At 45.1% G+C, this 13,214-nt stretch overlaps 1 protein-coding gene across 2 annotated transcripts in view; it reads right to left on the bottom strand.

The window, feature by feature from the left end:
- Positions 1 to 6,389, bottom strand: part of LOC111266141 (uncharacterized) — a 53,605-nt gene extending 47,216 nt beyond the window's left edge. For both annotated transcript variants that reach the window (XM_022843339.2, XM_022843338.2), the window contains exon 1: positions 373 to 6,389. In XM_022843339.2, the coding sequence (XP_022699074.1) occupies positions 373 to 405 (33 nt within the window). In that variant the 5' untranslated portion in view covers positions 406 to 6,389. The remainder of the gene's footprint in view (positions 1 to 372) is intronic.
- Between the last annotated feature and the right edge of the window lie 6,825 nt (positions 6,390 to 13,214).

Consider the following 13,214-nt stretch of genomic DNA (forward strand, 5'->3'; position numbering starts at 1 on the left):
ATAATACGTTCATGTCTCTGCTATTTCAGGTCACTGCCCTTGCGCTGATGCCTGATCAACCTATCACGGTTATAATACAGCAAAGGCCTCTTTGTCTGCTAATCTCAAGAGTGCGTCAGGTAACGTAGATTCGGACCTAGACTTGATTTTCTTTGCAAGTGTTTTCTATGACAGAATTTTGAAGTATTTTAAATAAAAATCGTTGAAACACTTTTTCAGCCGCTAGTTGAAAAAGTGTCTTCAATAACTAACCCTACCACCTAATCGTTTCATGACAGGCCGAATAGGAGAAACGGGTTGAGATATGTCTCACCGTAGCTCAAACACGAAAGCTCAAAAAAATAGTTAGAAAAATACACCCACGATACTCACCTCATCAAGGATATGTTTTTCCGAGCCCCACATCTTGTGTGCTTCGAGTTCTGATGGCTGTTATTGACGGTGACTGAAAAGTAGCTAATGCTCGGAACAATTGCACTCGAACTTTATATGCGTGACCCTACCTCCGACCAGGGAGGGCCCCACGTTCTGTAATCCCTTTTCGATCGAATTGTTAACTCCGTTCTTGCAAAACTATTATTATTATGGGTATTATTCTCATTAATGAAAAATGTTATACAAATAGTTGAAGCAGCAGTAGATATAACACTAAAGCCCAGAGGCGGTCACGATTCGGGCGACAAATACTCGGTTGACTTTATTCCGCTATCCATCAGTATGGCGTATACTTGTTGCACAAATTCACGAAACAAAGTAGACTGGACTTCTTCTGTCCTTCGAAAGGTTTTACTTCGCGTATGACATCCTTTTGCTTCTTCTTATTCTTTTTCTTAAATACTCGCACATTGGTTTGCTTATTCACAGACTTCGTGTACTTCACTTGTCATTGGCAATTATTATGAACATACGAATTGATGATGGGCACAAGGGGCACAGATATCAGTTGATCCAGAAAATTGCTGGCGTCGATTAATCAGAGGCACGAAAACCAAATGGTAAACACGACCCTAAGCCATATATTTTCAGCATAGACACTTTGATGTGAAGTAGTGGAAAGGTGGATTTACGTTGATGTGTTTGCGCCCTGCGTTGTATGGATCCTGCGTATGGTGCATACCTGCCAAGGTCTCTTATAACCAGCCAGTCAGAAGGATACGATTCGACGTCAACCAACACACTGTATCAGAAGTGCTGGTCGACAAGTCACCCAGAGAAACAGCTTAGGCTTATTCTTCGCCTTCCCTTTTCAACTTCAGCTTACGGCTTCTAGTCTCTGCGGCTAGTACAGCTGGGATATTTCTCTTTTTCGAGCTTCAAGTATGCTTTTTGCGTGGGCTCGGTTTTAACCTTGCATCAGAAAAACACCTGAACCCAAACGCATCTTTCAGTGTATCACAACAGATACTACAGGTTACGTGTACGAGAAAACTGGGAAGAAAATTACGTCTTGTTATGTTTTTTTTTGCTATATTATATCAACGAATAGATATTACCAGACGCGCTCTGTAGTGAAAGCCAGCTTGTTGCCGAGCACCCACACACTACGTATTCTGATATAGGCGCAGATCACTGTGCAGACGGGTAAGCCCCTGAGTGAGTGTGGTCCACTAGCGATGTGAAGGGGTAAACCGGTGATTGCGGGAGTGGACTGTAACTCTTTGTGAATGATTTCCTTTGTTTTCTCTGGCATTAGCCCTCTGGTTAAGTAGACAATGAGCCTCACTCCACTGGTCCTTGCTTTTCCCGTGGCGACTGATGTTGTCCTGCGCGCACAATGGTGTTGGCAGCTCTCAGCCGCGGTGAATCCGTAGGACAAGATGGAGTTGGAGTCGCAGTGAAGATTCTGATGGCGGTATAAAGTCGATCTTCTCCCTTCATCACATCGCAGATCATCTAATACGCATAGCTGTTGCTGCAAATTGTTAAGACTGTAGCACGCGTTCCATTGCAAGCGGCAGCGCAAGGCACCTCATAGAATCAAAGAGTTCGTATATCGCTCGGAGCGTAATTTACAATGCTCGGTATTGGCGAAAAACACAGCGAAAACGGCGCAGATATTTCGACTATACAATCTTGTTACTGCCTCGACAAGAAGACCCCTTGTCTTCTATTTCTGCTCGTCGCGCTTTGTCACAGTTGTTGACTGTGATGGGATTGTCCCCGGCAAAACTTCAAGTGGCTCCTTGGAAAAACATCAGTGGTCGCAAAGGCAACCAATTCTCAGGCGGACTGCTTAGCGAAAACCAAACAGCGCTATATAAACAAGGAAGACGGACTTGTTTTAGCGTGAATTTAATTAGTTAAAATGGCGGCTGCACGAATGGTACAGGGGTCGTGATGTTAGCGATTATTTTTACATTAAGTAAACTATTTCTCGACGTATCACTCCATTGAATTAAGTTATGCACTCTTTCTTCCAAACAGCAATTGTGGCATGCAATAGCTCGGTAAGAAGCGACAAGAAACAAGGTCAACTTCTAAAGCATCTGGAAACGTCTGCCATTGAGGACCGTGCCTAGAGCTATGGACGTCTTCTCAGGTTTTTCTAGGCTACGCTTCCACGCTGCTGACACCGTTGTGCATATTTATTCAGCTCGTCTGGTTCGATGACACGTTCCTTTAACGGTATCTCACAGAAAGCTCAGGTTGCTTGTGGCTATAGAAGGCAAGGTGAATGATCCGAGATAGCTCATAAACCCGCTTGTTCTACGGCGAAAATAGACCCAAAAATGATAGCTAATGATTTTGGTGCAACTTATGACAGTGCTATAGTTACATCCGCCGGCTGATCTAAATTATCCAGCTCTCCGTTGCTACCACGTCTGTCTAGGACGTGAGCAAGCGGTTTCTTCCGGTGTCGTACTATACTCGTTTTTGCGCCGTCTTCTGTCGTCTTCGCTTTTCTCAGTTGCCACCTACCAACGCGTTTCTAAAGTGGCTGCTATCCATACACTCTGTGCCCGCTACAACGTACCGTAGCCAGGCTTCGCAGTGAATAACGTGCGCTCGCGTTCTCGTGACACCCTGAACTCTGCAGCGTTTGTCGATTTCTTAAGCCTTCTCTGTTATTACTTTCTTTCTATACCTTTCTGTCGATGCCCGTTGGCAAATGAAAGCGTAGCCGATCTGGAGAAAGCAGTGCCATTCTGACGAGAGCTACCAAGTCGTCGTTAGGCAACGGAGATTGCCCGTAACAGACCTGAACCACGAGACTGTCTTTAATTTAGATTAGAAGTTCCGAAATGGTCTAGGCTACGTTCTCGCATAAGAGAACATGGGGAGCAGATTTGTTTTTTGTTCATTGGCCCTGGCAGGGGGCCCTGTCTATGCTTGTAATACTCGTGGATATGACGTGCGCGCTGTACTACTGCTGGTGCTTCTACCGCAGCTTCTTCAGGACTAATAAGAGACGCGTATTGGCTTCTGGCCTCCTATTGCTGGTTGGATGTGGAAGACAGCGTTTTACGAGTGATTTTTAGTAGCAGCATAGCCACACACGAATACAGTCTGCCCTCGCTATGTTCGCCTTAAGCTCATTTCGTCGTTCCCTATATAAAAAGTAATGCTACCCCGCGAGAGACTATTGAGCGACGACGAGATTGCACAAAATACAATATTCGACGACTCTCGTATGTCTGGATGGCCACTTTGTACAGTAAACAATGATTTTTAAATTACCACGAAATTCAGTCGAGGCTTCAAGACACGCTGGCGTTTTCGTATTATTTGTGTGTCTGTGGTAAGGAAAGATCAGCCGCTTCTGCACTGTTCGCCGTTGTCACAACAGACACGATGAGGGCATTTAGTATCAAACGGACCTTGTCTATGCGATCCCAAAGCTGCGTTCGTAGTACCAACAATTTTGGTGCACCGGCCGGTTGCTGCGGGCTCACACGAAAATACTTCACCGGACTATATAACACATACTATATTCCGCGTGAATAAATCACCTTTATACTGACAACGACGACGGTGGAAGCTACGAAAGAAAAATTCACTGTCAGACTAACTCGGATAGTCTGAAAAGACCGCTATCTGTCAACGAAGAGGCAGCTTTTCCTGATAGATTCGCTGTAGCTATCACAGTAGCGGGTCGCCGGCAAGATCGGACACAGGTGGAACATCCAATCTCCGTTTTAGTAAAAGTACCAATAATTATCGGTACATTATTACGGTGTCTTCATAGAGCTTATTATTCGCAGTGTGGAAGTGCTGCAGTGTAAAGAAAACGAACTTGAACAACAACCATAACAATAACAACGGCAGCAACAACCGCTCACGTATGTTGTGTGACCCCCGCCGTTCGCTTAGCGTTTGCCGGCCAACAGGTTTATTTTCACTGGCTATTTAATAACGTCGTCTTTTTGCTTAGTAGCTATTTGAACGACTTCGGACGCGCCGTGCAAAATCGTCAAATGCATATGTCAGTCTGAGACCGACACAAGCAAGCCTCTTCCTCACTGTCTCGTGTGGAGGCAAGCATTTTCTAGGAATGCTTGTCGTCGATGGTCAAACCGAATCGTTTGTCTGTGACAATTTGTCGCGTGAATCACGAGCACTACTGCTCGATAGAGCGATGACGTTCCGAACCCCTTGACTACGAGAATTATCGAATTCGACTAGAACTCGAAACGCCACCCGTTGGCATCGAAAAGCTGCGGTTCGTTCCAGTCAATGATAATACACTCAGTACTGATATTCGCAGATGCCTGTTAGACATCTCTCTCTATTCAGCTCCGATCACTCGTGTAGCCGTTCCTTCCACCGAGGCTTGTTTTGATGTGCTGATGCTTTTCTCGGCGGCCCGAATTGCCCCGCAATCGTTTGCTGCCCCTGACCGCTCGTTTCGATTTGTGCCGTTGCTGCCGTGTTACGGCTCTGTTTCGACAATTCGTACTCTTGTTTTGATGCGCGCTATTCTTTTCGCTGCCGGATTTGTCGTCACCATGCTATGGGGCCGCCGTGTGGCGTTTTAACGCTATAACTCAATAGCAACACAATCACCTGTAGTAAATCTACCTTGCAATAATTGCCTATTGATTAAATATAAACTGCATTTGCAGCAAAGCGGCGCGCACAGTTGTGCCTGCGCTTGTTGTGACCGCTGTTTCTTTGTGGACTTGTCCTGCCGTTTGTTTTCGTGATGGCCGTTTCGCTCAGGCTCGCCTTCGTCGTCACTGCCTTTGTTGTCTATCGGTTCTATCTCGCCTTGTGATCTATCATCGATGAGCATTTGTTACGCGAGCACGATCACGACATGACCACAATGAAAAAGCACCTGACAAAGGCCTTTACTGCTGCGTCTGCTGATGATGTTGTTGTTGTTGTTTCCTTTTGCTGTTACTGTCAAATAACGGCGGCCCTGGTTGACTCGACTATCGGACAGTGCACCACTTCCCCCACGCCTCACTAAGTGGCAGCTACGTTTCATGCTGCTGTTCGCTCCATCTCCTGAGGTGCACACCCCTGCCACCCCTTGCTGATCACTATATCACAATTCTTCCGACTAGTCGATTTTTTCCACCCTGTCGACACACAGCGAGCCTAGAGCTATGTGATTCCGTCCGCGGTCAGTTCGTTACCTACTGCTATATGACTGTGTTGTCGAGTTTTCGAATGCCCGTAGTTGTAGCAGTATTTGTCGTAGTTCTCGTTGTATAACAACGATCAATGGCTAGCTCAGCTGCAACGATTCCTATTTACGACCAGTTCTACTTTTATTGCCGTTGTTGTTGTTGTTGTTGTTGTTGTCGTCGTCGTCGTCGTCGTCGTCGTCGTCGTCGTCGTCGTCGTTGTTGTTGTTGTTGTTGTCGTTGTTGTTGTCGCCGTTGTTGTTGTAGTAGTCGTCGCTGTTGTTGTTACTGCCGTTGTCCAATGGCCAGTTCACTAGCGCTCAGTGTTGCACGTAAACCAGTTACGGCCAGCATCTGCATGCGATATCAGCACAAACTGACTTGTCTTCTCTAAAGGCCAACTATTAGCTGCTTCGTCGTCGTCATCGACGATTGCTGTTGTTGCCGGACGAGCAGTCAATAGTCAGTCGTTGCTAGCCAGACAGTATCCACATCATCGTCAGCACTACGACCAACATCACCACCACCACCACCACGACGACGACGACGACGACGAACAGCAGCACTTTCTAATGCTGTTGCTATTAGTTGTTATTGGCTCCGTCTCGTCGTTGTGCGTTCTCCGTTCCAAGCGAGTGTGTGCTGTGCTGAATGTATCAAAATGATCTGTGGGCGCTGCTGTGCAGATCTTCGCCGCTGTGGCCCAAACAGCCGTAGCAGAGCCCCAAATGATGAGCAGCAGCAGCTACCGCTGCCGCCGACGACAAGTTCTATCCTCCTCGACTGACTACTTGCCTGCCTGCCTGCCTGTCTGTTTGTCTGCTAACTTGACCCGCGGTGATCGTTGTCGGTGTCTGCTACGCTGGTGCTAGCAACGGCTGCAACAGTGGCGGCCACTAACCACAGCGATGGTAAGGGTATGAGTTTCTGTCTGAGAGTGGCACTGCTATCGGTGGGTAGAGGGGCAGCTTGCTTGATGCTTCAACTACTGCCGCTTGGCTCGAGTGCCGCCACTGCAGCTGCGCCCATCGCCGCCGCCGCCTTCATACCTGTTCATCTAAAAGAGATGATGCCTACACGCGGTCAGATAAACTTGTCGGCTTTTCTGCCCAGCACTAGCATAGTAAAGCACTGCGTAAAACGGCTAGCTGCCGTCATCGCGAAACGAACTATGTCAACTGCCGGTTTCGAAGCTACACCACCTGTGTTCCTAAATTTTCTAGCTAAACGCATTGCTACTGCTACACCATAATGGGAACGGCTATGGACGCTCAGTCAATATACATCGGGCTTGTAAGCGACTGGATGTACAGGCCATTGCCACTATGGCTATGGGTGTGTGTATGTGTGCGCGCGCGCGCGTGCGTGAGCGCTGTAACTGCCGGCTGCCCGCTGTATCGACGTGCGAATATCTGGGTCTCTCGCTCCAAGTGTATGTCCGTATGTGTTTCGACTGTCCGGCAAGCAGCTGTTTTGTTGGTCTTTCTAACGCTGTCTGCTAGTGAGTAGACGCTCAGACTAACAGCAAGCAGCGCTGCTTCTTGCTGTGTGTCGTCGTTACTCTGCTTCTTCGATCGCTCTTGATGCTAAAAACTGATCCGAGCCGACGACAACCCGCTGAACCGGTCGACAGATAACCGGATGGCAGCGACAAATGCACTCTTAGTTAGATAAGGGTGGGTTCTCGTTAGACAATGTTGCGCTTATTGTAATAAAAGTAGCAGCGGTAGGATCGTGGTGAAGGTGAAATCGTAGACCGAATTGCATATTTCACAAGCTGATAATTGGCTGGCCCTCATACGGGTGCCGATGAATTCTCCATTGGTAAAGTGCGCCAATGTCGCAACGTGGATGTATCGATATAGCCAGCAACAAAGAAAATTCAAGATTTTCGGGATTTCGCAATGGTCAGTCATGCAAGTTTTCGTGCGCTCATGGCTCGGGTGCAAAGGGGCTCCTCACAATCACCACCAAGTGATTCAGATACCGTATCAACACGAAGTCTGTACTACTGCTAGTATTACTAATACATATTATATATAATGTTCACACCGGTATTTAAACCCTTAGTTTAACAAACACGTTAAACATTTCACCAACGCACGTATATATAAATACGCACGTGACTTTTTTTTTGCTCAGTGAGTTGTGTAGTACGTCTTGTTGGCGGGACTTCGAACAGCGACACCTGGTCTCTTTCAACTAGAGGCTTGGTTGTCGCAGCTATCGCAACGTTACATAAATGCTCTTTCCTTCCTATCAATGGCGAAAAGATTGGCCGGCTTATATAGATTGGTAGCAGCGGTAGGAAGATAGCCGTTATGGATGCAGCCGTAAAAGAGTTAGTAGGCAGAACAACTGACTGATTGAAAGTCTCATCTAGTAGTTTAAATAACTGCGAATAAATTCGCATTTTAATAAATAACCCAACCTTGGTTCGACTCCATAAAAGGGATGTATGGGATAGCTTTAACGTAAAGTTGTACGAAAGCTTTTGCCAGAACGGTTTTTTCGCGACTTCGTGATGAGATTTCAGCGATTTTGTGGGTTTCAAGCAAACTCTATTAGATTAGCCGGGGATGAAACTCGAGCTGAGAGTTTTCTTGGTAAACATCCAAAAGATGGTAACGTCAGGACATCTAATTAACATTTTTGCTGTAGCGACGGTAATTTTCTTTTGTAACTCAGTCGGGGTCGTTTGGAATTCATGGCGGATGAATCTGTTAGGAAAGGTCGCTTACCAAAGAACGAGTACTGGCTTTGGCCAAGTACCACAGAAGGTAAGGAACAAAAACATCGTATACACAGGTACGATTTGATGGTGTTAATCCCGCGTAAAGTGCGATAGATATTTGTTACATTAGGGCTCTTCGAATTAAGCACGCAGATGCCTCGAAGCACGGGTCAATTGGTCCTCTTGCTTGACACGAATCGATGCATTGCGGCTGAAATGGCAAAGCATCCTCAAGCATTAGTAATCGGTGTACCATACTAACTACGTGAAGTATTGTTAAAAAATGGTATATATCTTCAAACCTCTCATTTGGACTTGCGCAATGGCGCATGCCCAGACTTCTAGCAGGGCCGAAACTCGGCGACGGACTAATACGTCAGGCCAAAATGTTCATCGATTCACTAACTTCGCTTCGCTGTATTGGGCCCGACAAACCCTAAAATCTGTGCTTTGGACGCATAAATAGCCCCACGAATTACTTCACCAGGTACGATGCCGTCGGTAGGCAATGTCAAGTGCAAGCCGATTTGCCTTACAATAAACGGTTTCGACTCTTCCGATTGCCGAAATCAATATAAATGTTTCGAGTTCCTGCCGACGACAAAGCCACAAGATGGTATGCTCCATATACTTCATATACTTCCTTGGGCTTGGTTATGGACCATCCCATAGCCTTCCCAGCCGAATACTTATTCAGGGGATTGTGATGGAACACGCACGAGGAGCTCAAAACTCATTCATTCGAGCGGCTTTCACGGAAACTACTGGTCCACACAGTAGAGTACCTATAGAGATAATCATGAACCTTGCAAGGCTTGCACGTGGCTAGTGTATCAATACGTGACAGAAGGTCGATCGATAAGGTCAGCCAGCATGCGTAGTAGATCAAGCCTCTGTGTCTGCTGTTATGTGCAAGGTCGTTTCCAAACTGGGTGTCCTAGCGCTAACAGCGGCCAGTTTCCGTACACTAATGTGGCGGGGAACAAAGGAGTCGCGTTAGCTTGTCTAGTTGCAAAACGTCAAGGTCGTGGGTGTCAAAAGACTGCACTGGTCGAACTCTCGTTCAAGCGATATCATCGTTAGATTTGATTTAGAAGCAGATGTTACTGGTTTCGTACTCGTCAACGGGTTTGTGCGTCACACCGCTGTCAGGCATCGCGCAAGCCCAGGCTGGAGTCGCGATTGTGTCCTGCCACTCGGATGTATACCTCTAGGGGTACAAGTGGGCACGCAGACATTGGAAAACCTGTACAGCGGGTACAAAAGCGCTATCATGTCGGCTTTGGTGAATACCCTCAGGTGAAGAAGATGGTGAATCGGTGCAAAGACTGTCGAAGTTTGAAGCCTGGGTTTAAACGCTTCTAACATCTGTACCTTTCGAGTTAAAGGCGATTAGTTGCAGAAAATGCATCAACGGATAAGGTCATAGTAGCTAATGAAAAAGATTCGGCGTGAGTGAACAAGACAAATTCAAAAATTACTTTCTTTATTCACATATATTGTGTAGTACGCATCGCCTGAAGCAGCGATTTCTAGTCCTTTATATATATATATATATATATATATATATATATATATATATATCGCGAAAACCACCAGCCTATGTATGCGATTTACGATTCATCACGATTATGTGAAGCATTTGTGCCCTGTCATCGTGATGTAAAAGAATGTTTCGATGAAAATCTTTCAAATAAATGGGTTATACGGGCACGTCCCATAGAATTTCATCCCCGTTCCCCAGACCTGACACCAAATACGCTTTTTCTCGTGGTAATACTTTAAAAATAATCTATGCCAGAAAACCAATGATACTGAAAGATTTAGAAATCACAATTGACCAAAAATGAACCACAATACCAAACGAAGCGTTTGTCGAAGACTGTGAGTCAATAAACCTCCGTTTTTAGCAGTGTGTATCAAGCAGAGGTAGTTACTTTAAACATCTGCAGTAGGAAACTTAGACATTTCATGTAGATTTGTATGGCAGTACAATGGCCGCTTGTATTCATACGGTCCTCTGCCGCTTTTTAATTGCAATGTGCAATGTTCACTTAGTAGAAAATAATTTTTTCCTTATTGTCTATCCTTATTCGGCCGTGCCTTAACAACGCTTAATTACGCCTAAGTTGGTGCATTGAAGTAAGGCCTTCCATCTGCGTACAGATGCATTTGCACGCTTGAAAGATATGGCTTAATAGAGACTAAAAGAATTTTTACAAGAAAAAAACTTTTATGTCACGAATCAGGTTCTATTTTGATTTTTCGTCACGCTCCGCTTTGTGTCATGTTTCAGAGAGAGCGCCGTGATATCTTTTAGAACAGAACTACAATAGTCGATGATTTGGCAATGAGCCAAAAGTATTTTGTGTGGAATATAATGTCCTTGGAGGTTGGTAGTGCGTATATGGGGGGCCTTGATGAATGAAGTTGTATTTTCTTCGTAAACCTTCATTGTGTTGCGTATCAAGTGGAACACAGATGATCATCTGTAATAATGATAGTTGTTTTTAAAGAGGCTGTATTAAAGAGGTCGTAGCGTGAGTTTGCTTTAAGTCGATAGTTTTTATTCCCTATTTTATTCCTCCTCAATTATAAAAAACCAAGGGTTTGTTGTAAAGAACCAGTGTTATATAAGTTACTTTCTAGATAAAAGCTTAATTATTGAGATTCACATAGACTTGGATTGAAAAATTAAGTGCCATAAAATATATACTTTTTATGATATCAAAGAACTGGCTCGCTTACTTCTCGTTTATTCTTTAGCTTGAAACTCACTCATTTCGTAGAACAAGGGGCGTACATAATTATGTCGCCGATTAAACGATGTATGCACAATGCCGTTTCGTGCGTTCATATGACATTTTATAAACTTAGATATTTGACGTACATTCAAATATTTCGTACGAGGTGCTTCTGTTTTCCCTAATCATAGGTGAGACACGTCATAAACAAAAGTTATTTTTGTAAGAATGGCCTGCCAACTCAAACAAGACTCAATGACCGCTGTCGAAAGTGGTTTAGCCGTATATGAAACCGAATGAAGGATAAAGGCCTTATAGTGTTCGGGTCGGTAAAGCTGGCGCTGGGTTATGGTGACAACGCCAGCGTCAGCGGCAAATGCAACAGCACTAACCTCAGACCCATGCTTAGCGGCCTGTATTGCTGAATTGCCGCTTACACGGTCATTCCTAAGATTCAATTAGGCTGACTAAAACTGCAGCAGTAACAGCAGCAAAAACAAGCGTTCGATGACGACTCTTCCCTATTAGCTGCGAGCTGGAGGACACACGCTGAGCCGCTACACGCTTAAAGGGAATTTTCGAACGACAGTACAGCATCATGCTGTACGGTCGTTCAGATGCCTGTTTGTTCTGACTGACTGTGGGCCACGCGGTTGCCTCAAAGATAGCTAGCGGGCACTACTGCTCTCGTCGCGGTAGTACTTGCAAAGCAGCAAAGGTAAAAAAACAGAGCATGTAAGCCGCTGACCAGCAACGATGATTCGGGTGATGGCAATTTCCGACTTACGCTTTGATATATGGGGAAAGATGCGCATCAGAGGGGATTTCCTTTTTAAATGAACTGCTTTGGTAAACAGGCGATGCCGGATAAAGCATCATTTAACTTATGTCGACAACCACAGCCTCGACGAGAACATAGACCAGCTTCAGCAACAGCGCCAGTAGTGAGAGTAACTCGGTATATTTAACGACGGATCGCTGCTAAATCCGACGCCCGACCCGTGTTAAGGTTCGCCCCAGCCCAAAAGCTCTAAAACGACCGCCGTCGGTGCGATGCTATGTGTATAGTAGGTAGAGGCGCGTATAGTTGACACACACACACACACAATCCAAACACATGATACTTAGAGCGATTTAGCGGTACGTCGAGATATGCATTTCTTATTTGTCTATAATGTATTTAGTATATCACTTCGCCACGATCAAACAAAACAAAAAGCTATACTGAAACGTTCAAAGGACACAACAAACTGCCATAAACGCACATAAGCCTTAAGGGCTATGCCTTTTATAATCTAATATTCTATTTGCGATGCGCAGGTTTATGAATGTACGCTAATGAAAGTTTACTAAAGACGCTGTCGCGTTGTCGTGCTAACCCCTTACCTTGGAAATCGCATTTTGGTGACACTATTAAATGGCAAATGAAATAGAACCAATACACATTTGGAGAAGCTTGTCTGGAAGTTGACTCAAGCACGATTGGCAACGCGGTCAAAATATCTCGATTCGTGGGTGTGATTATTTTTAGTGTAGCACAAACGGACCGGTACTTTTTTCTGGCTTTCAATACTTAAACAGGTTATAGCTATGTATAGTCAAAGTAGTTTACGACGCTCAATGGTAAATTGGGTGATTTGGCGCTCTTATTAATCCTTTCACAGCAGGTCTTGCTAGTACTGCTGCAGTAGTGTCTTAAGGACCTCTCAGGCGTAAAGGGGCCCAATATGAGCAATCTAAAGTACCCTAATAAGAGAACAAATTACTATATTTGTTGCTTTCTGTTTTTTTTTTAATTTCGATTAGGATTTTCACTAGAGGATCAAAGTCTCTGTTTATGGCTAGGTTCAAATCCCGGCTACCTCCGTCCTCATACAGCGAAGTTCTTACCTCTGCAACATCGGTGACATTATATGGTTATCCTGATACATACTCGTGCTTAGCAACCATTGCTAGAGACATTTACCTTTGGAATGATCTTGGAAAGAAGAACGAACCGCAGTGGCCACATTTGATGCGGCATCTACGGAAGCATCTAAATCAATTATTTATAACGAATACCATGTAAGTTTAAAGAAGACTGTGTGACGGCCCCCTCTAAACAACACCTGTTGTCGACATGCGCTATCATCAACTAATGCGTGGGTGACCCATTCGACACTG

The sequence above is a fragment of the Varroa jacobsoni genome, unplaced genomic scaffold, assembly GCF_002532875.2.
Source record: "Varroa jacobsoni isolate VJ856 unplaced genomic scaffold, vjacob_1.0 scaffold_1058, whole genome shotgun sequence".
In the NCBI taxonomy this organism is placed as follows: domain Eukaryota; kingdom Metazoa; phylum Arthropoda; class Arachnida; order Mesostigmata; family Varroidae; genus Varroa; species Varroa jacobsoni.